This window comes from Hyperolius riggenbachi, chromosome 4 (assembly GCF_040937935.1).
Source record: "Hyperolius riggenbachi isolate aHypRig1 chromosome 4, aHypRig1.pri, whole genome shotgun sequence".
NCBI classification, from domain to species: Eukaryota; Metazoa; Chordata; class Amphibia; order Anura; family Hyperoliidae; genus Hyperolius; species Hyperolius riggenbachi.
In genome coordinates, this window is record NC_090649.1 from 284161374 (window position 1) to 284188069 (window position 26696).

A 26696-nucleotide genomic window follows, 5' to 3' on the forward strand; every position below is an offset into this window, starting at 1 on the left:
CTTTTGCGATGGAATGCAGCATTTTTGTGCAACATGATGGAACGGGGTAAGTGTGAAAGGGTCCTTATTCCATTTCACATTGCAAGTGGCCCATTGTGTCACCCAAAACCACCGCATGCGATCACAGAAATAGTGAGAGTTGCAGTGTGTTGTGTGCGGTAACCCCAGAGGTGTGGCATACTTAAAATGGAAAGAATTCCTCATTGATTTGGTTGAACCACAGCGGTAATACGCGGTGCAACTTGTGGAGGATGTTGTGGTGCGATTGTTTAACAATCGCACTTCAACAGTGTAAAAGCAGCCTTGGTCTCCCACTGGAAGAAGAATTCTGCATATCTAAACATCACTGGTAGGGCAGGATTGCATACCAATATACAGCAATAAATAAATATACGACATGTCAGTGGAGTTTCTCTTTAATTCGAATTGTTAAGGCTGGGTGCACACATAACAGAGCGTGAAAGGTCACGTTTTCTGTCATATGCGTTGTTGTTTTTTTTGTGTGTGCCTTTTTAGTGTGTTTGCGTTTTTTTCCACATATGCTTTTTCCTAGCGTTTTGTGTGCGTTTTTACGCATTTGCGGTTCACATATACAAAATGCATATGCGTTTTCAATGCGTTTTTATATTGTGTTTTATGCAAATCACTAGGAAGACAACAGGAAGCGGAAATATATCACAAAACTAATATTAAAAAAACGCATTGAAAAACGCAATACATTGCGTTGCTATTGACTTTCATTATGTGCGTTTTGGAATATTATGCAACCAAACCAGCATTTTTGAAAATGCAGGCATACAAAACAAATATGCGTTTTTTTATATGCGTTTTTCATACGGCCCATAGACTTCCATTAGCGGCAAAAACGTAGTGTTTTCTGCAAAGCTTGCGTTTCTGCTAAGTGCCTGAGTAAGTGTTATTTATGAGTTACTGGTCATCATCCTGGGCGACTTTAACAAGGCGAACCTACGACAGGAGTTGCCCCGCTACAAGCAGCACATAACCTGCCCTACCAGGAACTGTAACACCCTGGACCACTGTTACACGGTCCATAAGAATGCTTACAAGGCCTCTCTAGGTGCCCCCCTGGGGAACTCCGATCATAATACAATCCACCTGATCCCCACATACAGGAGGCTCCTGGAAACTTCTAAGCCCTCCATCAAAACCATCAAAAAATGGACAGCCGAAGCAAAACTGGAGCTCCAGGCCTGTTTTGACACCACCGACTGGTCGACCCTCGAGGCTCCCTCCCTTGATGAATGGGCCGAAAACGTCACCTCCTACATCAGCTTCTGCGAGGATATGTGCATACCATCCAAGACCTTCAGGGTTTTCCCCAACAACAAGCCCTGGTTCAACGACAAGCTTCGCCGACTTCGGAAACGCAAGGAGGAAGCGCATAGGTCTGGCTCAACTGTAGAGTACAAGGAGGCCAGGTACACCCTGAAAAGAGAGCTGCGATCAGCAAAGAGGGCCTACTCTGAGAAGCTGGGGCTCTGTCTCCAGTCTAACAACACACGGGAAGTATGGAAGGGCCTGAGGGCAGCCACGAACTTCAAACCCGCTCCTCAGCCGGTGACCCCAAGCCTTCAACTGGCGGAGGAGCTCAATGAGTTCTACTGCAGGTTCGAGCGACAACCTGACCAGCGCACAGATCAAACAGCCACGGCCAAGGCGACCCCCCCCTCGGGGGAACCCGGCACCCTAGCACCTGCTGCCGTCCATGAAGCTGAGGTACTCCGGCTACTCCGCAAGCTAAATCCCAGGAAGTCTTCTGGCCCGGACGGGGTGTCGTCGATCTGCTTGAGAACTTGTGCTGTTCAGCTAGCCCCTGTGCTCTCCTCCTTATTCATCCAGTCACTATCGGAGGGCACAGTCCCCTCCTGTTTTAAGTGATCTATAATCGTACCAGTCCCCAAAAAACCAGGCAGCACCGAGCACAACAACTTCCGACCGGTGGCCCTGACCTCTAACATCATGAAGCTCCTCGAGCGGCTGGTCCTTGCCCACCTGAAGAAGTTCACTGACGCCCACCTGGACCCACTCCAATTTGCATATAGGGCAAACAGATCCGTAGAGGACGCCATAAATGCTTGCATGGCATACGTCTCGGAGCACCTAGACAACCCTGCCTCCTATGCTAGGATCCTGTTCCTGGATTTTAGCTCAGCGTTCAACACGATCTGCCCAGATATCCTGCTCTCTAATCTGACGCAGCTTGGAGTAGACCCCACCCTTCGGGCATGGATCAAACACTTCCTGACAAACAGAACGCAACAGGTGAGGCTGGGAAACTGTTACTCCAGCGTCAGAACCACAAATACAGGGGCTCCACAAGGCTGCGTCCTGTCACCTCTACTGTTCTCCCTCTATACAAACAACTGTATCTCATCCGCTGACTCTGTGAAGGTCATCAAATTTGCGGATGACACCACCATAATCGGCCTAATTGGCAGCAACGGAGAGCAGGAGTACCGCGGCGAAGTCGAGAGCATCTGCAACTGGTGCGGAGACAACAACCTTGTACTCAACGCAGCTAAGACAGTTGAATTAGTCATTGACTTCAGGAGAAACCCTCCTCCCCTCACACCCGTTCTCATCGGGGGAAACGAAGTCTCTAGGGTGTCATCTGTACGGTTTCTCGGCACGACCCTCACAAACAACCTGAAATGGGAGCAAAACACCATCAGAATTCAGAAGAAATCTCAGCAGAGGCTATTCTTCCTGCGCCAACTGAAGCGATTCGGCATGCCCCGGAAACTGCTAACCAGCTTCTATACCGCAACCATAGAATCCATCCTCTGCTCCTCAGTCATCGTCTGGTACGCGGGTGCAACGGCCAGCGACAAACACAAACTGCAGAGGGTCATATCTGACGCAGAGAAGATCATTGGGTCTCCTCTTCCACCTCTCGATCTCCTCCACTCCGCTAGGATGATGAAGAGAGCCACCATGATCTCCGGGGACCCCTCCCATCCAGGCAGTCGCTACTTCGAAATCCTCCCGCGGGGCCGCCGCTACAGAACCTTAACATCCAAAACCACCAGGCGGGAGAACTCCTTCTACCCCCAAGCGGTTCGGCTGCTTAACGCCAACCTTCCCCGTCGGGGCCTGCCTACTAGCATGCCCCAGTGCCAGCACTCGCCGTCTGCCGGCCCTGGTTCCCAATGCGCCTGGGACTGCTATACGAGAAGGACAGATCTACACCTCTACTGAAGTCTTGCTACCTGTATAAATTGATAAATGGTATGTGTTTGGGTGTCTGTCCTCATACTATGTCTATGCCATGTGTACCACAAGCAATTCCGAGTATGGCCCTGCCGTACTTGGCGAAATAAAGTGATTCTGATTCTGATCAAATCACTGCAATAATATACAAATGCATGGCTCCTTTTATCACTGCAATATTCTACTGCATTATTGTGCTTTTATAACTGTAGTGAGAACTCCACAAATTACAACAGTATAGACTCCAAATATTCGTATTACTTTGCCCCTAAAATGCAGCATGCAACAATGTAGCACTTATGAACATCGTGCACTAAGTAAGCTATTTGAAGGATAATTAAAAAGTTTCCATTTCCAGTCTCTAGGTGTCAGTAGAGCTCAGCTGTTAATGTGATACTTTGTATTCATGTTGTTATGCGGCACAGATTTACACATCCGCACAAGGACTACGTGACTTGAAATGCGTAAAAAAGAAGTGAGCCGTGGGAATTATAGTAACAGTTTAACCAAGCAGCTTTCAAGTAAGCCATATATTATAAAGGAGGTATTAAAACAAAAGAAGGGGGCACCCGGATTTGAACCGGGGACCTCTTGATCTGCAGTCAAATGCTCTACCACTGAGCTATACCCCCTCACGCTCCTTGGCTTCCAGGCTGTGTAATTCTCACTAACTAGGAAGTGATTATTTCTTTATTTGGAATAATTCAGATGACAAATGTTATATTCAAAATGCCTTACATTAGAGAATTGCTTTGTAGAAAATCATCTAATTAAAGAAAACCTGTAATTTTATTTTTATTATAGTTAAAAAGAACTCAAACCAATACTCAATCCCAGCTAAAGTCAATAAGTAACACAGTAAGGAGTCTTTAGGCAAGGCTCTACAGTCCCCACTGATCCTGGTTGCCCGTGAAGCATGCTCTAAGTGGCTGCAACCCTGAAATACTTTGAGTCTGCCAGGTGAAAAGCACAATATAAAATGTTCTGCGTCTTGTCAAACGAGACGGAAGCCTCTGGATCCTAATGAGGCTTCCCTTGACGTCCTCCACTGATCAGGGCCGTACTATTGTGCTGGCACGAGCGCGGCCATGCTACAATCTTGAGAGTATGGCTGCATATGCGCAGTAGCATCTAGCCGCTGGTGCACAAGCAGCTCCAGCTTACTGCTCAGGCATGGCCGTACTCATGCAGACGTAGTACAGACATGCTCATCCTTGAAAAGGAGCGTGGCCCCAATCAGATTACGGACAATCCCTTTGTCGGCAATCGTTGGAGTGTCTGCACTTGGTGATGGGGGATGACACATAGCGAAGCCTCATTAGAATCTAGAGGTATTTGATTTTGTACCCAAGCTGCGGCATGGGTACACTTACCTCAGTAGAAGGAAGCCTCTGGATCCTCCGGAGGCTTCTACAATCCTTCTCGAGTCTGCTGCTGGTCTTCAGGACCACCTTCTTTCTCATTTGTGAACAAGTGCCTGCATTGTAGCACAGAGCTGCCCATGCACGGAGGAAAAAGTCTACTGCCCAGGCCATCTAGCATCTGCACAGTGCAGCCACATTCTTTCCCAGATGGGAGCATGGCCCCGCATACCTATTTCACAAGCCTTTGTTGAATATGTTCAGAGGATCCCAGTGCTGGAAGGGTGAGCTAGAGGGAGATGGAGAAGCCTCTGGATTAACCAGAGGCTTCCCTCTACTGAGGTAAGTACTGTATGTAGAAGCCTCTGGATTGACCAGAGGCTTCCCTCTACTGAGGTAAGTGTGGAGAAGCCTCTGGATTGACCAGAGGCTTCCCTCTACTGAGGTAAGTATCTATCTTTTGAACCTATTTTGTCTTCAGGTACACTTAAAAAAGTGGACTCTTCTAGGAAAGCACAGTTACGCAATCTCTCTCTTCAGGGTCAGATCTCTGGCCAAGTACTCAGCAGATGTGTTATCTGAGCACCTGTTACCAGATGGTCATTTTCCAGATACAAAAAGGTGCTGCTCATCTACTATGTTTGCAGATAATTTGTCAACTGTCGGTGACACTTTTGTTGGCTGTCACCTATTGCTTTAGATAAACTCAGCAACTGTTGATTGTGGTCCATAATCAGATTGCATGATACATATATATAGCTGATCAGTTCTGTCAGTAGCATTGAACTGAATATGCTTGCCATAAGTGTGCTGTGTGTCTTCTCCTGCATATTATACAGATGTCTGGCATTTTGCCCTAGAAGATGTAGCTGTGACTCTCCCAGGACAATGCAGTGCTTCAGGATCTCTGACATCCCAGCCGGCACCCCTGCCTCCACCAGAAAGCTGTACATCAGCCACAGCAAAATCAGGAAGCTACAGGTGAGGGAACATCATTGCTAGCAATACCTTGCCACCTGAAAGCAAAAATACTGTATATAGCACAGTGCCTCATCACACTTTGTTCATTCTAAACATTTGCAAACATTGGTAAACTACAACAACAGATGTAATGCGCAATCACCCTGAGGCTACGATCACAGTGGGATGTTATAGAGCGCGGTAAGGAAGGCATTGCAATGCTGAACGACGCACTGCAGTGCTAAGTCTATGCAATTTTCACAATGCAATGTTATGATTGCAGGGTAACGTGTTGTGTTATGGTAACACACTGCTGCATTGAGTTACTGCTAATTGCACACGTTAGGTACAGGTAAGCATACTTTTCATTGTATTCTTCACTGCACCTCACTGTATTCGACGCAACATGGCTGTAATGCGTAGTACAACTTTTTATTTCCATTGTATTGTGTTCCTGTTAAAACAGGAACACAACATAATGTCCCACTATGCACCTAGCCTAAATCGGTATTGCCTTTGGCACTGCCATAATGAGCACACACTGGCAAAAGGAGTGTCAAGGTCTGACTGACTGTAGGTAGCCTACTATTTTAAGAAAGCCAATATTGTTCTTTGTAGTACTTTTTGTAAAGGCCTTTTCTGTTCCCCTTAGGTAGAGGTGATGTAAGGTAAAATGGGTGGTCCAGCTTTGCTTTTAAATCAAACATGTACAATCCCCCAATAATGGGTGGCTTCATGTAGGCAAAAATGGGTGGCTTCATGTAGGCAGGCGAGCAGTAGTGGGGTCAAGGAGAAGATAGGAAGCCTCTGGACTAGTAGCTCACTTTCTTTCTTTTTTTGGATTGGGGGGCCGGGCATACAGCTTTGCTTTAAACCATAGTCACATGGGTTATTTCCTGGCATTTTCCTTGCTTATTTTTGCAGCAAGGATATTACCTGGAAAATTTCACCAATAGAAATCTATGGTGTTGGTGTGAGCTCATAAGGGAGGTAGACTGCTGGATTTGTTCGCCAGTAGCAACAGCAGAAAATGGCCAAATGCTGAATTTCAAATACAGGTATAACGATTTCAGTATTTTCCAGGGATTTTTCTGACATCCAGGAGTTACTACACTTCCAGGAGGTTAACCCAATAAATTATGGCTAAACAGTTTCAAAATAATAATAACAAGGCAAACTGTTATGATCATGTCTGCAGCATGTACTGCTGGCTGCAGGTTTACTGAAGACAAGCAGTTTTTGATATCATTACATGCATTTGCTTGCATAGTTTGGGTTGCACTCAAACTAGTTGCTGATTCCATCTGTAGTGGCTCTGCAGTTCTGGCCAGCTCAGGATTGAATGATTACCATTCACCTGTGTGGGAATCTGCATGTCTGCTCCCATTGGATGACCTCAGTATAAAGATCTGCTTCCTGCAGGGCTCCTTGGGCTATCATAATTTCAGATCAGTCTGTTACTCTGTTCTGGCCCCCCTCGCTCCTAGATCTTGTGTGGACTGCACTGACTCCGCAAAGGGGTCAGTTAATCCTTCTAAGTCCTGTTCTGTTTACTCAGTATTTATTACTTGCTAGTCTTGCATCATATATCGGTTCATCGCCAATATATACGCATACTAGCGTGTTTGTTATTTTCCTTGTATTCGTGTTGCGTTAATACATCAGTGTCGCTGATATATATACGTAAACAAACTGTTTATATCCTGTACGGTAATAACAGAGGCGCCAACAGAATAAAAAACAAGAACTAATTTAAAATGATAAAAAACAAGGGGGTAAGGGTGGACTTACCTCCCCAATATCAACACAACCACTGTGATCAGTATGCAAAAAACATTTAATCTGTACTCCAAGCACAAAACACATGCAATGCGTTTCACGGGTCTCAAGCCCGCTTCTTCAGGCAAAATACAAAAAGGAGCAGCTGTAACAAACAGAAAATAAAAAAGCGTACAATAAAAAAATAATAACAATGACGTCAAAGGAAAAGACATCAAACAAGACAAAAAAACAATAAATAATAATAATAATGTATAAATGAATAAACATAATTGTAAATATATATGTGTGTATCAACCATGTGCATAGATACACCACAAGTATAACACGGATGCCATGCAGGCATAATAAATAAAAATGAGCATATGCATACAAAGTGCATATGCAGGGTGCATCAATACTATTTGGCAGGGAAAATACACTCCCACTTGTGACTTATTACTGTTACCACCCTCACCGCTATATACATGTACTCTGTGGCCCCATCCATATAATTATCGGAGGTACTGGTGTTAACCTATGTATGTGTGCCCCCTGTGATAAACATGCTGAGCTCTTACCTCAAAGGTTGTGCAACATAGCGCAGCGCCTCTGTAGCGAGCGGGCGCTGCGCTGGCTTCTGATATACTCCATGGCCGTCTACCTAATGCGGAGCTGGCGGGAGATCCGTACGGGGGGCGTGATCTGCAGGGAAAGTGGAGGAGTGTTCATGCTAATTGCGCAGTGTGTATTCGTCCACGCGGAAAAAGCGGAAGTGCGTCAGCTGAGGGCACACTGTCTGCCGCCGCCATGTTAGAACAGGGCATGGTACTCTGCGGGGAGGTCCGCTCTGGCTTACAGGGGAAAGGAGGGTGATACGTGGCCAAGCGGAAGTGTGTCATAAAAGGGCACACTTCCCGCAGCTGCCATATTGGAACAGGGCTATATCGATTCAGAGGATATGCATCCCTAATGGCCATAATAACGATACATTAATATAATGCGACAGAGTGGTCGTGATGATGCGGATAATACAAATGGGGGAAAGGGTTAGTGTAAACATAAAAAATAAATAAAAAATAAATAAATTGATTGATTAAATCACCCTACCAAATGCGCACAGCAAACACATGTGTAAAGGAAGGATTTCCTGTACACAATAAAAATCTGAATATCCATTCCATGAAGGCCAGATATATGTATGATTGTACAATATATAATTCCTCATATGGCAACATAAATCTAAAACGAGCTGCATGTGTTTTACTTGGAGTACAGATTAAATGTTTTTTGCATACTGATCACAGTGGTTGTGTTGATATTGGGGAGGCAAGTCCACCCTTACCCCCTTGTTTTTTATCATTTTAAATTAGTTCTTGTTTTTTATTCTGTTGGCGCCTCTGTTATTACCGTACATTGTTATCCACCTGGTGGATGGGTGTGAACACCCCCCTTCTTTTTCCTACTACAGAGAGCAACTTCTTAACCTGAGTGGGGACAGGTCTAATATCCCCATATGTGCATATAATGCAGTTGTAATTGGGACATTGAGCATGTGAGGCCTTTGCAGGTATAGATAACCTCTGATGACATCTGTGTTACAATGCCATGACACTTTTGATTGTTTATATTAGGGTGTGCAGCATTGTTTATTTACATCTGAAGCAGAAATGATGGGAGGGGTTATTGCTCTGATTGTCATAGGTGGATCTCCACCTCATAGAGTATATATTTGATGTGCACAATGGGTGTATTGTTTGTTTGCACTATCTGAAGAAGGGGACCCGTTGTTGGCCCCGAAACAATTGTCATATCTAAGTGCTGATGAAGCAATAAATTGAAGAAACCTGAATCTTCCAATGGTGTGCTAACCTGGACTCTCTTTGCTTGTCATATGTGCATATAGTGGTTGCCTTACCCCGGCAACCCGTGTTTGTGAGTATATCTCTTATTGCTTATCATACTGTCATTTAATATCATCAATAATACACTATTGGGGGCTCCCGTTTTCTATATTTTGTCTCCTTACATGTTTATATCCTGTGTTCAGTCAGTCAGCTTTCAGCACGTTTTGGTAGGTTGCGCGTATCGTGATCACCCGTGCTTAGCTAGTCAGTCCTGTTCATGTTGCCTTGCGTGGATTGCACTCGCTTCTGCATAGAAGTAGCGAATCCTTCCTAGTCCTGCTCCAGTTCTTAGTTAGTATTCCTTGCTTATGTCATATATCGGTTTATCGCAGATATATACATATGTCAGTTAGTCGCTGTAGTTCATTGATAGCTGTAATCGTAATACGCTAGGAAATCTTACCTATTGTATATTTGTATGTACTACGTCTGCCTTCTTTGACTCTATTTCCCGACTATTCTGTCCTGTCCTCGTGAGGCACGCCACCGCTGCAACCGCATTGGCTGCCTCATTCCAGTCTGTCTTGTTATGGACGCTTGCTGTCACTTAAGCAGTGACTAGTTAAGCAAGCGTTCATTCTGTTACCTGTCCTGATCTTCTGAGGTCTGGTTTATGCACTCAGCGCTACCTTGCCACTATAGTGGAAGGATTGTTTGTGGCTGTTCAGATCTACGCCTGCTCTGTGCGCCACATCTCCTGTTGGAGTCATGGAGTCAGTCCTCTCCTCCACTAAACTGGGGATATCCTGGTTCCTTGTGCTAGCGTGTGTACCTCCTTCACGTCAGGATATACACCACGTGCTGACTGTGGAGAATATACCACCAAGCGTAACATTATGATAGCCCCATTACAAATCCCCATTGTGGAGGAGACTTCCAGAAAATATGACACCGTTTATTATGGTTCCTGTTCCTTTAAGAAATTTGAGAAACTTAACTCTGAAACAGAAAATGAGTTTTTTTCTGAATGTACCAGGTTTCTGGCCAATCCTGAGCTCCAAGCTACTCCTGTTTCAACATGGGCATCCCAGCTAGTTTATATCTTGTTTAAGGGGAAATTGTTTCAGTGGGCTTATGATGTGCTGGATCATACCAATTTGAAAGAGAGGCTGCTGGAATTTTTAGCGTTTGTGATCCATAACTGGCTGCGCAAAACTAATTTGCCTTACCCTTTTAATGAGCTCCTGGCAGCTTGTCAATCAGCTGTTCCTTTAACTCCTTTCAAAAATGACCAGCAAGCTGTAACGATTGGTGTCAGCACACAGAGAGAATCTGATTGTTGATGATCTGCAGAATCATCAACAATACAGATGTATACTTGATTATGGATGATCTGCAGAATCACCAATAATACAAGTTTGACTAACCTCTGGACACCAAATGAGTGAAGTACTATATGAACTGGAGGCTATCTCCCGAGGAGCGGGAGATATAAATGGCTCGGCCAAGAGCCACCTGAGGGGCAGGTGGCCCTGGGCGGTGCAGAGACTATCTCCTAGATAGCAAAGGCCTGGTAACCAAGGATCAGGTGGTAAACTGTACTGCAGCCAGAGGGAGAGACCACTGGCTGCTAACAGGCCGGACTCTCTGAGGAGCGGGAGTCCTGTATGCAGCTGACACCTGATGGAATGGTGTTACTGCTAGTACAGATCTACTGAGCACTCTGGGAGAGTGACAGCTGAAGTGGTCGGGCAGGCCAGGTCGGCAACACATGAGCAGATTAGGTACAGAGAGAGAGAGACTGTTTCGGTAACCAGGTACAGGCAGGGTCTGGCAACAGGTAGGCAGATATGCAGAGGTACCGAATCAGAAGACAAGAGCAAGGTCAACAGAGCAAATGGTCATAACATATTAGTATAACAATCTCCTAGACTGAGGTGTGAGTTCCTTGGTCTCGACACCCTGGAACTAGTCTAGAGTATAACACAGTATAGGTATAGTATTCCTAAACTCGGGTGTGTGGTCCTTGGTCACAACACCCTGGAACTGTTCTAAATGATAACACAGCAATGACACAGTATCCCTAAGCTTGGGTGTGAGGTCCGTGGTCACAACACCCTGGAACTGGTCTAAAGTATAACACAGCAATGACACAGTATCCCTAAGCTTGGGTGTGAGGTCCTTGGTCACAACACCCTGGAACTGGTCTAAAGTATAACACAGCAATGACACAGTATCCCTAAGCTTGGGTGTGAGGTCCTTGGTCACAACACCCTGGAACTGGTCTAAAGTATAACACATAAATGACACAACATAATCTGGCTAAGTGTGAATTCCCAGGTCCTCCTGGTTCTAACACACTGTGGGATCTGACTGGTCTGAGTGCTCACACGTAAGTATTCGCAACAGCAGACAACCAACAACTGACAGGCCAGAAGTATATACAGTGGTGTGAAAAACTGTTTGCCCCCTTCCTGATTTCTTATTCTTTTTCATGTTTGTAACACTTAAATGTTTCTGCTCATCAAAAACCGTTAACTATTAGTCAAAGATAACATAACTGATCACAAAATGCAGTTTTAAATTATGGTTTTTTTTATTTAGTGGGAAAAAAACTCCAAACCTACATGGCCCTGTGTGAAAAAGAAACGGCCCCCTGAACCTAATAACTGGTTGGGCCACCCTTAGCAGCAATACCTGCAATCAAGCGTTTGCGATAACTTGCAACGAGTCTTTTACAGCGCTCTGGGGGAATTTCGGCCCATTCATCTTTGCAGAATTGTTGTAATTCAGCTTTATCTGAGGGTTTTCTAGCATGAAGCGCCTTTTTAAGGTCATGCCACAACATCTCAATAGGATTCAGGTCAGGACTTTGACTAGGCCACTCCAAAGTCTTCATTTTGTTTTTCTTCAGCCATTCAGAAGTGGATTTGCTGGTGTGTTTTGGGTCATTGTCCTGCTGCAGCACCCAAGATCGCTTCAGCTTGAGTTGACGAACAGATGGCCGGACATTCTCCTTCAGGATTTTTTGGTAGCCAGTAGAATTCATGGTTCCATCTATCACAGCAAGCCTTCCAGGTCCTGAAGCAGCAAAACAAGCCCAGACCATCACACTACCACCACCATATTTTACTGTTGGTATGATGTTCTTTTGCGGAAATGCTGTGTTACTTCTACGCCAGATGTAACGGGACACGCACCTTCCAAAAAGTTCAACTTTTCTCTCGTCGGTCCACAAGGTATTTTCCCAAAAGTCTTGGCAATCATTGAGATGTTTTTTTAGCAAAATTGAGACAAAGCCTTAATGTTCTTTTTGCTTAAAAGTGGTTTGCGCCTTGGATATCTGCCATGCAGGCCATTTTTGCCTAGTCTCTTTCTTATGGTGGAGTCGTGAACACTGATCTTAATTGAGGCAAGTGAGGCCTGCAGTTCTTTAGATGTTGTCCTGGGGTCTTTTGTGGCCTCTCGGATGAGTTTTCTCTGCGCTCTTGGGGTAATTTTGGTCGGCTGGATCTTGGCATGATGTCTAGCTTTTGAGGGGCTTTTGGTCTACTTCTCTGTGTCAGATAGCTCCTATTTAAGTGATTTCTTGATTGAAACACGTATGGCAGTAATCAGGCCTGGGGGTGACTACAGAAATTGAACTCAGGTGTGATAAACCACAGTTAAGTTATTTTTTAACAAAGGGGGCAATCACTTTTTCACACAGGGCCATGTAGGTTTGGAGTTTTTTTTCAACGTTTAAGAAGGTTTCCCCCAATTAATATTGGGAGACTCTGGGTAGCGGAGCTCACACGGAGGACAGCAGTTGACAAGCCCCCGGTTGAACTTCTCTGCGGACCACACGTAATTCAGAATTGTTAACTGTAGTGCTAGCATTTTAGTTAAATAAGGTAGGAGAAGGGAACTTTTGTTAAAGGTTAAGGGATTAAAGCAGATTCAAGTTGGGTGAAGATGCAGGGTGGGGGGATTTTTGGTTCCAATAATATCGCAATACTTTCTGTCTCTCAGATCGCACATACCACTTACATAGACATAATACTATTAAGACACTACACTCTGATTATTATTACCTCCATAAATGAAACCTAAACGCGAACAGATTACCTGTATAATCTGGAATGTTACAGGTCTAAATTCCTCCTTCAAGAGATCACTGGTATTTAATTATATAAAAAAATACTCACCACATTTAGTCATCCTTCTAGAAACTCATCTTTATGGTAGCAAAACTCTCACGCTCAAGAAACCCTGGGTAGGGTACTATTATAATTCTACACACTCATCCTACTCTAGAGGTGGAACCATCTTAATTAGAAAGAATCTCCCCTTTCAATTATTAGACCTTAAAATTGACAATCTAGGCAGATACGTTTTAATACATGGGAAATTTCATGAAACTAAAATTGTAATTACAGGCCTATATAACCCTCCTCCGGGCACAGTACATTTACTCAATGAACTGGCACAGCTCTCCCTCAGCTACTCTACCCCTCATTGCTTTTTTTTAGGGGACTACAACATGGTCCCCTCTACTACAGCGGATCGCCTAAACTCTAAAACACCCAACTCCTCAGCCCTTATGGACTGGGCACAAGCATACTCACTCACTGACATATGGAGATGGAAATACCCAGATAGTCCTGGCTACACATGTCATTCTACCTCATATCGTACACTATCTAGAATAGACTTGGCTTTCGCCTCGTCCTCTGCACAACAACTTGTACAACACCTTACTCTATTACCCAGGGGGATCTCGGATCACACTCCACTCTTACTCACCCTAGACCTTGGTACTTCCATATCCACCACAATTTGGAGACTTTACCCTCATTGGTTGCTCGAACCTAGGGTGAAATACTCAGTCCAGGATAGGATGAAAGAATATCACTCCTTAGACCATGACCTGGTCCCCCCCCCCTGGTCACCTGGGATGCATATAAGGCAGTCATACGAGGAGCATACATTTCTAGTATAGTGGAAGAGAAACGGCAATCTAACATCATACTTACTAACATAGAGGAAAAAACTGCACAAGCCGAACAAGAATATATAACGAATCCGAACCCTCAGAACTACCAGATATGGCAATCACGACTCCTATCCGTCTCTAGTAAACAGATTGACAGTACGAAACAAGAACTCCAGTTAACTAAAGTGAGACTCTTTGAACATGGAGACCGCACAGGGAAGCTACTGGCCCGCTTAACTAAACAAGACTACGTTAACATTCAAATTGCTACACTGAAAACGGATGACGGAACAATGCTTACGCATCCAGGAGACATTATTAATACTTTTTACTCCTACTACCAGACTTTATATACCTCAACCGTGTCGAAGGCCCCGGCCGAAATTGATGCTTATTTACAACCTATCCCTCTTCCCTCTCTTGATGTGGACGAGGTTAATTTATTAGAGGCAGATATATCACTTATGGAAGTGACCCAGGCTATACTTTCCCTCAAAAAGGGGAAAGCCCCCGGATTAGATGGGCTACCATCAGAATTGTATTCTACATACAAAGGACAATTTGCTGCCCAATTATTAACTGTCTATAAAGAAATCCTAGCCACAGGTTCTATATCCTCTTCTATGTCAGAAGCCTTAATCACAGTAATACATAAGCCGGGGCGTGATCCTACCCTATGCTCATCCTATCGTCCCATCTCATTGTTAAACGTTGACAGTAAAATTCTAGCAAAAATTCTCGCCCTCCGACTTAATAGAGTTATCACCTCTATCGTGCACAGGGATCAATCCGGCTTCATCCCAGGGAAAGGATGCGATATCAATCTCCGTAGACTGTTCACTCGTCTATCTGTGCCACATACTAATCCTGGTACCAGAGTAATAGCCTCCCTTGACGCTGAGAAGGCCTTCGACACGGTTGAGTGGCCCTACCTGTGGGCAGTCCTCAAGAAATTCAATATAGGCCCCAAATTTATTTAAGGCTTTATATTCCTCCCCCAGAGCCAGAGTCCGCACCGGAAACCAAGTCTCCTCTTTCTTCCCTCTTAAACGGGGCACTCGCCAGGGGTGCCCCTTATCCCCAGCTCTATTTGCCTTAACCATGGAGCCACTGGCAGCAATGCTCCGCTTACACACTGATATTGTGGGCTTACGTGTGGGCCCCCTCGAAGAAAAAGTTTCATTATATGCGGATTTATTATATCTAGCAGATCCCCATACATCCCTAACATCAGCTTTAGCAACCATAGAATCTTTTGGCTCCTACTCTGGTTTAGTCATTAACTGGCATAAATCTCTTCTTTTACCGATAGACTCTTTTCCCATAAACTCCATTCACAATACGTCACTACAAGTAGTATCCCAAATAAAATACCTCGGAATTAAACTTACAACCACTATCAGAGATTTTTACGCTCTCAACATTGAACCCCTACTTACACAGGTCAGGGACAAACTAAGAGCATGGGCTACTCTCCCACTATCACTCATTGGCCGTGTCAACTTGATTAAAATGTGTATCCTTCCAAAATTTACATATGTCTTTAGACATACTCCCACTAAACTGCCAGCTAAGCTGTTTACGACACTCGACTCTATGTTCTCCTCGTTTATATGGAATACCTCATCTCCTCACATTGCCTTGTCTAACCTACAGCTCCCGGTTGACCAGGGGGGGCTTGCCCTGCCCAAAATGAAACTCTATTATTGGGCTGCTATACTTCCTACCATTTACTGGTGGTTTGAGCAGTCCGCCTACAATCCGGCCTCTGTATTGGAGGCAACAATTATAGGCTCAGCCTTAGCCTTAGCTAGCCTACCCTTCAGGGGACCCAAAGCCAGCCCAAACCTTACTCTACCCGTGATCACTACAGTCCAAATATGGGAAGAGATTGGACAATTCACCTCTACCAAAGGTCAATGGTCACCAGTTACCCCGTTATGGAATAATGCCAAACTAACTGAATTCCTCACTATACCCGACCCCTCGATCTGGGCTAATAGAGGTATAACGAAACTGAGGGATCTAGTGGAAGGCAATGAGATCAAACAATTCAATACCCTCAAACAGCAATTTTCCCTTCCCAACTCAATGTACTTTCGATACCTCCAAATTCGACATGCGTTCCATTCTCAATTCACCTCGCCTAAATTGATTATGCAATCTCACCCTATCGAGGATATCCTATCTCATACCAACCAGACAGGTCTCATTTCGGCTATTTACAATACTCTAATTAACACCAATAACCATTGTAAAACTAAACCCTTCCTGGTGTGGAAAAAAGAGCTACCTGATCTTACTGATAGCGAATGGAATGACTCGGTATCCACGTTTATTTCCACCCCGATAGCCGCTCGACATAAATTGTCGGCGCTTAAGTATCTATACCAAGTGTATCTCACTCCATACAAGCTCTCTAAAATTAGCCCCGATTGTCAGGACAGTTGCTGGAGATGTAGGGCCTCCAACGCTCACTTCATACACATCTTCTGGTCATGCCCCAAGATCTCGCAATACTGGGAAAATGTCCATGCTCTACTCTTTGAAATAGTGAGCCCATTTATTCCTTTTACATCTAAAAGCATGCTGCTTAGTATCTTTAACATTAAAACTCATTCGGAAAAAAAATTACTATTGGCTAGAATCCTCCTATTCTATGCCAGACGACAGATTGCTATTAGCTGGAAATCTCCCGACCCCCCTACCTTGGGAGCGTTAACCCTATCCGTTAATAATGACCTACCAATTTATAAAGGAGTGTATGTTAATAGAGGCTCACAAAATAAATTTTATAAGCTATGGACCAAATGGCTGTCCAAATTTAAACTCGATATGTAATGTAGCATTTTGCATGAGTATGATATGTACTTCATAATTGATATGTAACGATGTACTTTACACGAGTTCGATGTGGAACCCATAACTCTAACTGCACATATGTCTTTTCCTCTTTTCTACTTTGGTGTCGACTGTGTCTTTGCACTTAGGTCTATGTATAGTGGACATTGATCCTATCTCAACTGGAACCAACAAGGGGGGAGGGTTGGGAGGGGTTATTGTAGTTGTAATTGTTAATATCTGTATTGTCCTGTAAAATTCAAAATAAAAATTATTTTAGCAAAAAAAAAATCTCCTGGAGAAAACTTCCACTCTACGAACTGCCTTTTATCTGCCTGCTTTTTCTGGGTTTGGAAAGCTTTCCCTAGGTTCCTCTTAACCATTCCCCAAATCTCCTTTAAAGCTCTCTGCCAATCCTCCAGAGCCGGGAATGGTGTGGATGTCACTGGTAATGGAGCAAACTTCGGTGATCTTCCCAAGACTACCTGAAATAGGGAAAATCCTGAAGAGGAGCTTTTCAGGTTGTTGTGCGCAAATTCTGCGAACAGCAAAAATTTTACCCAATCAAATTGCGCATCTGCAACATAACATCTGAGGAACTGTTCTAGGGATTGGTTAACTCTCTCGGTCTGGCCATTGGTCTGTGGGTGGTAGCCTAATGAGAAAGCAAGGTCCATATCCAGTTGATGGAAAAAGGCTCTGCAAAACTTAGAAACAAATTGGACTCCCCGATCTGACACTATGTTTTCCGGAATGCCATGCAGCCGGAAAATGTGCTGGATGAAGAGATCAGCCAATTCCTGGGCCGAGGGGAGTCCTTTCAAAGGAACAAAATGAGCCATCTTACTGAATCTGTCCACTACCACCCAAATGACCGTCTTGCCCTCAGACCTGGGGAGTTCACCCACAAAATCCATGGACACATGGGTCCATGGTTCACTTGGGACTGGCAAGGGTTGTAAAGTACCAACAGGGGCCTGACGAGAGGGTTTACTCCTAGCACACACTGCGCACTCTCTTACAAACTCCTTACAATCTGTTGCCAATGAAGGCCACCAAGCACATCTGCCCAGTAAATCCTGAGTTCTGGTGGCCCCGGGATGACCAGCATTCTTATGGGAATGAAACAGTTGCAAGAGTTGTAGCCGGAAAGGCAGTGGTACAAACATGACCCCATCAGGCTTCCCCTCTGGAACATCCTGTTGGTAAGGACTCAGAGTGACTGTCCAATCCTTCCAAGTCTCAGTGGCTGCCAGAACTACCTTCTGAGGTAGAATGGTCTCAGGGGCTGAGGGCTGTACTGTCTCAGGCTCGAAACACCTGGACAAGGCGTCAGCCTTGATGTTTTTACTACCAGGAGTATACGTAATTACAAATCTCAATCTTGCAAAGAACAGGGACCACCGGGCCTGACGGGGGCTAAGTCTCTTGGCACCCTCTATGTACTCCAAATTCTTATGATCTGTGTAAACTGTGATAGTATGTTCTGCACCTTCTAGCCAGTGTCGCCATTCCTCAAAAGCTAATTTGATGGCTAAAAGCTCTCGATTGCCTATGTCGTAGTTTTTCTCTGCGGGTGAAAACCTACGAGAAAAGTAGGCACATGGGTGGAGTTTGCCCTGTAAGCCTGACCTCTGAGACAATACAGCTCCCACCCCCACCTCTGAAGCATCAACCTCCACGATAAAAGGAAAGGTGACATCAACATGTCTCAATATAGGTGCGGAACAGAACAGTTTTTTCAGTATAGAAAAGGCAGCATGGGCCTCTGCTGACCAGTGGTGAGTATCAGCCCCTTTCTTGGTGAGACTGGTGAGGGGCGAGACTATGGTAGAGTACCCCTTTATGAACCTCGTGTAGTAGTTGGCAAAACCCAGAAATCTCTGGAGTGCCTTCAGTCCTACAGGCTGAGGCCACTCCAGGACCAGGACAGCAGAAACCTTCCCTGGATCCATAGAGAGGCCAGATGTAGAGATAATGTACCCCAGGAAGGCAACCGAGGTCACCTCAAAGAGGCATTTCTCCAGTTTGGCATAAAGCAGATTCTGTCTTAACTTCTCTAGAAAAAACCTAACATGCTTGCGGTGTTCCGAGAGATTAAATGAAAAAAATCAGTATATCGTCCAGATAGACTAGGACGAACTTCCCCAACACCTCCCTGAATACCTCATTAATCAACTCCTGGAAGACGGCCGGAGCGTTACACAACCCGAAGGGCATCACCAGATGCTCGTAATGCCCGCCGGGCGTGTTAAAGGCCGTCTTCCATTCATCACTATCCCTAATACAAACTAGGTTGTAAGCACCTCTCAGATCTAGCTTTGAAAAAATCTTGGCGTTGGTAACCTGGGTGAATAAATCGTCAATCAAGGGTAACGGATAACGATTTTTCACTGTGATCTTGTTTAAGCCTCGATAGTCAATGCAGGGACGAAGGCCTCCATCTTTTTTTTTTACAAAAAAGAATCCTGCCCCTGCTGGTGAACGAGAGGGACGGATGAACCCCTTAGCCAAGTTTTCTCTGATGTATTTCTGCATAGCTAGTTTCTCAGGCCCAGACAGATTATAGAGGTGACCCCTGGGAGGCATACAACCAGATCTCAAATCGATGGGACGGTCGAAGGTACGGTGGGGGGGAAGTTTATCTGCTGATTTGGGACAGAACACGTCAGCAAATTCTGCGTATTGTTTTGGCACACCTTTAATCTGAATCTTGGTGTTACCCACGGTTACTTTCGGTAAACAATGATGATAACAATGGGTAGACCAGCCCGTTAGCTGAGCTGAAACCCAATCTATCTGAGGAGAGTGAAGTTGTAACCATGGCATGCCAAGAATGACGGTAGAGGTTGCCATACACAGGACCAGAAATTGCAGATTCTCCTTATGTAGCACCCCAACACTGAACCTCAATTCCGGGGTTCGAGACAGAGGATGTCTACTTTGCAGAGAAGAGTCATCTACAGCAGTGACCAAAACCTGTTGGTCTAATGGGAGTATAGGAATCCCCAAGTTTTTTGCAAACTCGTAATCTATAAAGTTAGCTGCTGAACCAGAGTCTACGAAAGCTTCAGTGGTAACAGTCTGGCCCTCCCATGTGACTGAACAGGGAAGGAGCAAACGATTGTTGTTTAGAGATTAGGACTGCGCGCCTAGGGTATTACCTCTGACTACACCTAGGCGGCAGCGTTTCCCGACTTCTTGGGACAATTCTGCACCTTATGACCCTCCTCTGCACAGTATAAACAGAGCTGTTCTGTTTTCCTGTGATTCCTCTCCACCCGTGTCAATTTGGACTGTCCAATGTGCATTGGCTTTGGTGGAGGTGAGACGGGTGGAGGAGAGGCGTAGGAGACATAGCTTACAGTGTTCTTACCACGGGTTTGTTTCTGATAGCGTAATCGGCGATCAACCCGTACTGCTAAAGCAATAGCCTCATCAATAGTTTTTGGTTCAGGGTGTCCCAACATCAAATCCGAGACTGCGTCTGACAACCCTGATAAAAAACAGTCTAATAGTGCAAATGACCCCCATCTAGCTGACACAGACCTCTTCCTGAATTCAGCTGCATAGACTTCTACCAGATCCTTGCCTTGACGCAAGGTCTTGAGCTTCTGCTCAGCAGTGGAGGCAATGTCCGGATCATCATAAATTATGGCCATGGCCTTGAAAAATTCCTCAACTGACGTTAAAGCCTCATGCCCTTCCTGCAAGCTATATGCCCAAGTCTGAGAATCTCCTGATAGAAGGGTCTTAATAAAAGTAACTCTCTGTGCCTCAGTTCCTGATGAATTGGGTCTCAGTTCAAAATACGACATTACTCGATTTTTAAAGTTCTGAAAGTCAGATCTATGACCAGAAAACCTTTTGGGTACAGACATGCGTAAGTCGGTAACTGGAGGAGATCGCACTGTGTTTACAGCCATCTGAAGGACATGTATGGACCCAGACAATGCTGTGATCTGGGTCTGATGACCGTCCAGCACCCTGATGAAATTTTCCACCGAGGTGGTGAGTGCATCAAGACGGCTGTTAAGTGCGTCCATTTTGTTTTTCAGGTCTGCCGTTCTGTAACGATTGGTGTCAGCACACAGAGAGAATCTGATTGTTGATGATCTGCAGAATCATCAACAATACAGATGTATACTTGATTATGGATGATCTGCAGAATCACCAATAATACAAGTATGACTAACCTCTGGACACCAAATGAGTGAAGTACTATATGAACTGGAGGCTATCTCCCGAGGAGCGGGAGATATAAATGGCTCGGCCAAGAGCCACCTGAGGGGCAGGTGGCCCTGGGCAGTGCAGAGACTATCTCCTAGATAGCAAAGGCCTGGTAACCAAGGATCAGGTGGTAAACTGTACTGCAGCCAGAGGGAGAAACCACTGGCTGCTAACAGGCCGGACTCTCCGAGGAGCGGGAGTCCTGTATGCAGCTGACACCTGATGGAATGGTGTTACTGCTAGTACAGATCGACTGAGCACTCTGGGAGAGTGACAGCTGGAGTGGTCGGGCAGGCCAGGTCGGCAACACATGAGCAGATTAGGTACAGAGAGAGAGAGACTGTTTCGGTAACCAGGTACAGGCAGGGTCTGGCAACAGGTAGGCAGATATGCAGAGGTACCGAATCAGAAGACAAGAGCAAGGTCGACAGAGCAAATGGTCATAACATATTAGTATAACAATCTCCTAGACTGAGGTGTGAGTTCCTTGGTCTCGACACCCTGGAACTAGTCTAGAGTATAACACAGTATAGGTATAGTATTCCTAAACTCGGGTGTGTGGTCCTTGGTCACAACACCCTGGAACTGTTCTAAATGATAACACAGCAATGACACAGTATCCCTAAGCTTGGGTGTGAGGTCCGTGGTCACAACACCCTGGAACTGGTCTAAAGTATAACACAGCAATGACACAGTATCCCTAAGCTTGGGTGTGAGGTCCTTGGTCACAACACCCTGGAACTGGTCTAAAGTATAACACATAAATGACACAACGTAATCTGGCTAAGTGTGAATTCCCAGGTCCTCCTGGTTCTAACACACTGTGGGATCTGACTGGTCTGAGTGCTCACATGTAAGTATTCGCAACGGCAGACAACCAGCAACTGACAGGCCAGAAGTATATATAGTGCAGCGCTCCACGGTGCGGCCCAGCCCCACTCAGCCAATCACTCCCTGCGCTGGGATCAGCTGACAGTCCTGATCAGCTGATCCCTCTCCTATTGGCATAAAGGTCCTGCCTCCTAGCGCGTGCGCGCGTAGCTCTCTAGGCTCAGACACACAAGACACATGCTGCTGTGCGGAAACCGCCGGTCTGAACGCAGAGACAGCCTCCCCGCTGCCAGACCGCGCGGTGGTATCTCCGCAATCCTTTACACAAGCAGAGAGTTGTACTGATAACTTTCCTTCATTTGTGAATAAATCGCCTAAGGCAGCAAAGTCTAAAGTCTCACATAGAAATAAGCGTAAACGTTCCAGGAAACGTTCACAACCAGCAGAGTCGTTGCCTTTAGCGACTGCACATCAGATCTGTAATGAGACTCCGCCATTAGCAGATGATGAAATTCAGTTACCATTCAGGGGAGTCAAATGGACCTATGAAACTACTAATGAACTTTCGTTGTTAGCCAGGGAGAAATAAAAATTCTTGTTTAAATGAATTGTCTGAATATGATTATGAAGACATATTACAGAGTATTGAGCAAATCAACGTATTTGTGCAGCAAGGGAAATTTGCATATACTACAGTTCAACACTTGTTACAGGTTTTGGAGATTCTTAGGAATAAGAAATCTGCCAATCGCCTGCTAAATAACCCTATACATGTTTTTGCCACAACCACACCTGTGCACTGTGTTCAGCCTGAATGTTCAGCTGTCGTTAAGTGTGCATGGGATCCTCCATTTGAGAAATGGGAGGTTGAAGCTCTGGTCTGTGAATTGAACAGTGATTCAAGTTCATTCTGTTATTTCTTCAGTGCTAAAAGTGAAGCAGTATTGAATGCATGCATTAAGTCTGCCAATAATCTAATAAAAACTGGTGTTTGTGGGTATGACTTTGTGGCTCCATTGATCGATGTATGGGAAATGATTTTGGATGATTTTTATGCGATTCAATCAGTTGATTCCAGTTAAAGCACACTGTCAGTTGGAGATTGTTCCACTTCCTCAGTTCCTGAGGCTCCGCAATCCAGTCAGGTAACCTCAGAACCTCTGTCTTTGAGTTTTCCAGTTTCACAATTGAACTTGACTCCGGATTCGCAAATTTGGCGTTCTGACCCGCCTGCTTCAGCACCTTTGGCTGATTCAGCGAGTGATCCAGAGCTCCTTTTGTGTGAAATTGAAGTTCCTGAATCCCTGCCTTGTCCAGTAAATGTTCCTGTAAATCCACCCTGTACCATGGATAACTCAGTGTTACTTCCCAGTAAGACAGAAGCTACTGATACTTCCTTAACCTTGCCCTGCACAAATTTCTCAGCAGAGGATCCAGAGGTCCTGCTGACTTCTGAGTCCAGTCTAGTCAGTACTCATGAGTCTTTGTTCAGTGAAACAGAAATCAAAGAATTATTGCCTTATTCAGAAAATATTCCTGTGAATTCGCCCTGTACCATGAATTGTTCAATTCTTTCCAATGAAACTCAGCTCTCAGAATCATTATGCTGTCCAGCAGGTGCTTCCATGGTTCTGCCCTGCAATATAAACTGTTCAGTGATTCTGTCCAGTGAAGCTGAAATTACAGAGTATTATGCTTCACTCAGTATTGTAGATGCTTCAAGATCTCGAGCAGAAGACTCAGAGGCTCTGCTTACTTCAGTGGGTGTTACAGTAATATTCACTTGTTTAGCAGCTGTTTTGGAATTACAGTCTGCTCTAGTAAAACTTGATGAATCCCTGCTTAGTGAAGCAGAAGCCACTGAAGCATTTTCCTTGTTAGCAAGCATTTTAGATACCTTGCCCTGTACACAGTCTGATTTTGCTAATGACGTTGAGTCCCTCTCTGATATCACAGTAGCCAGGGAACTTCAGCCCTGTCCTCTGAATGTTTTAGAAGTATTGCCCTGTAACGTGGATAATTCGGACTCTCTGGAAAAAATAATAGAAATCTCAGAATTTCAGTCCGGGTTAATGAGTGTTCCTGAAACCCAGCCCTGTATTCTGGAAAATTCTGGTTCTCTGGCCGGTGTGGCAGAAGTTCCAGAGTCCCCTTCCTGTCCAGTGAGTTCCTCAGTTTTGCCTAGTTCAGTGGGGGTTGCTGCAATACTGACTTGTTTTGCAGCCCTTCATGAGCTCCAATCCAGTGTATTAGATGAGTCTCTGTCTAATCCAGAAGAAGCTATGGAAACCCTGTCTAGTTCGGTGCATACATCAGAAGATTTGTCCTGTCTTGTAAATGCCCCTGAACATGATTTGTTAATAACCTTGCTAGAATCAGTGACATCTAAGTCTGATCCTGCATTCTTTAGTGAGAATCCAGTAGCTGTGAAGTCGAGTCATGATGATTTTTTTTTTGCCCAGTCCTGGTTTCGGTCCTATCTTGACTGACTCTGAGGTCTGCAGTTCCTTGACATGCCCAGAAGTTTCTCTTGTGCCAGTGTGCCCAGATGTGCTCCGTGTGCCAGAATGCCCAAGTGTGTCTAAGGTGTTGGAGTGCTCAGATGCTTCCTTAGTGGAGACATGTTCTGATGTTGCCAGTCTGCCTGCATACCCAGAGATGGTTCTGGTCCCTGAAAGCCCTGATCTTGATATTTGTCTAGTAACCCTGACTCTGGAATTGCCGTAGGTTCCATAGGGGTTCTTGATAGTTCTCCATGTGAGCCTAAAAGCGCGTTCTAACCTTTTGGGATCCCTATGGAACTTCAAAGTGTTCTGGGAGATCTCTGGGGAAACTTGTCCTGGTACCTTGGACTGGTTCAACAGTGGGTTTTGTGTTGTTAAAGACAGTTCCGGTGAGCATTGCAAAGGCTTTGGCATTTTTGGACAGTCCCTGGAAGGCGGTGGGTATCGCTCAGAGAGTTTCGGGGGGCTTTTTTCTGGAAATCGCAGTTCTGATGGGTACGTATCACACTGATGCTTGTAGTACTGACAGGCATGGTTTTGTAGGTTCTGGTTCTGATGGGTCCAGTCTTGTGGTGAATGATTCTGGAATTTGGTCTTGTCGGGCTGTCCCGGCCATCATAAATTATCAGTCAGATTGTTTTGCTGGGAATGTCAGTTTTGAAAGGCGTCTAGTATCTGACTTTAAGGGGGGGGGGGGGGGGGGTGTACTGTTATGATCATGTCTGCAGCATGTACTGCTGGCTGCAGTTTTACTGAAGACAAGCAGTTTTTGATGTCATTACATGCTTTTGCTTGCATAGTTTGGGTTGCACTTAAACTAGTTGCTGATTCCATCTGTAGTGGCTCTGCAGTTCTGGCCAGCTCAGGATTGAATGATTACCATTCACCTGTGTGGGAATCTGCATGTCTTCTCCAATTGGATGACCTCAGTATAAAGATCTGCTTCCTGCAGGGCTCCTCAGGCTATCATAGTTTCAGATCAGTCTGTTACTCTGTTCTGGCCCCCCTCGCTCCTAGATCTCGTGTGGACTGCACTGACTCCTGCAAAGGGGTCAGTGAGTCCTTCTAAGTCCTGTTCTGTTTATTCAGTATTTGTTACTTGCTAGTCTTGCATCATATATCGGTTCATCGCCAATATATACGCATACTAGCGTGTTTGTTATTTTCCTTGTATTCGTGTTATGTTAATACATCAGTGTCGCTGATATATATATACGTACACTAACTGTTTATATCCTGTGTTCAGTCAGTCAGCTTTCAGCACGTTTTGGTAGGTTGAGCGTATCGTGATCACCCGTGCTTAGTTAGTCAGTCCTGTTCCTGTTGCCTTGCGTGGATTGCGCTCACTTCTGCGTAGAAGTAGCGAATCCTTCCTAGTCCTGCTCCAGTTCTTAGTTAGTGTTCCTTGCTTATGTCATATATCGGTTTATCGCCGATATATACAAATGTCAGTTAGTCATTGTAGTTCATTGATAGCTGTAATGGTAATACGTTAGGAAATCTTACCTATTGTATATTTGTATGTACTACGTCTGCCTTCTTTGACTCTATTTCCCGACTATTCTGTCCTGTCCTCGTGAGGCACGCCACCGCTGCAACCGCATTGGCTGCCTCATTCCAGTCTGTCTTGTTATGGACGCTTGCTGTCACTTAAGCAGTGACTAGTTAAGCAAGCGTTCATTCTGTTACCTGTCCTGATCTTCTGAGGTCTGGTTTATGCACTCAGCGCTACCTTGCGCTGAGCCACTATAGTGGAAGGATTGTTTGTGGAGGTTCAGATCTACGCCTGCTCTGTGCGCCACATCTCCTGTTGGAGTCAGTCCTCTCCTCCACTAAACTGGGGATATCCTGGTTCCTTGTGCTAGCGTGTGTACCTCCTTCACGTCAGGATATACACCACGTGCTGACTGTGGAGAATATACCACCAAGCGTAACACAAACACCACAAACATTTACAAAAACTCTCATCTAAACACCAGCCATTTTATAGCAGTCATACAGGTGTGGTGGTAAATGTTGGGCAAGCAGCTTTGTAGATGAGCCCTTAATTTGGACAGAATCAGGCAGATGGCGCTACATTAAGCCCTGGTGGTTCTGGGTCTCTTTAACCTCTTTGCTGTTCTGATTATTTCCAGATTTTAGGGTCTAAAAGAGGTGC

The 26696-nt window shown here is 45.0% G+C and overlaps 1 protein-coding gene and 1 non-coding gene across 2 annotated transcripts in view; one reads left to right on the top strand and one right to left on the bottom strand.

Annotated features, from left to right (window-relative positions):
* Positions 1–1980: 1980 nt before the first annotated feature.
* LOC137504782 (nephrocan-like) overlaps positions 1981–26696 on the top strand; it is a 49172-nt gene continuing 24456 nt past the window's right edge. Inside the window, exons 1-4 of the mRNA XM_068233371.1 lie at positions 1981–2283; positions 2413–2741; positions 4857–4934; positions 5432–5573. Coding sequence (XP_068089472.1) covers positions 1981–2283; positions 2413–2741; positions 4857–4934; positions 5432–5573 — 852 coding nt within the window. The remainder of the gene's footprint in view (positions 2284–2412; positions 2742–4856; positions 4935–5431; positions 5574–26696) is intronic.
* TRNAC-GCA (transfer RNA cysteine (anticodon GCA)) lies at positions 3792–3863 on the bottom strand. Its single transcript has one exon. It is a non-coding gene; the product is annotated as a tRNA-Cys (tRNA).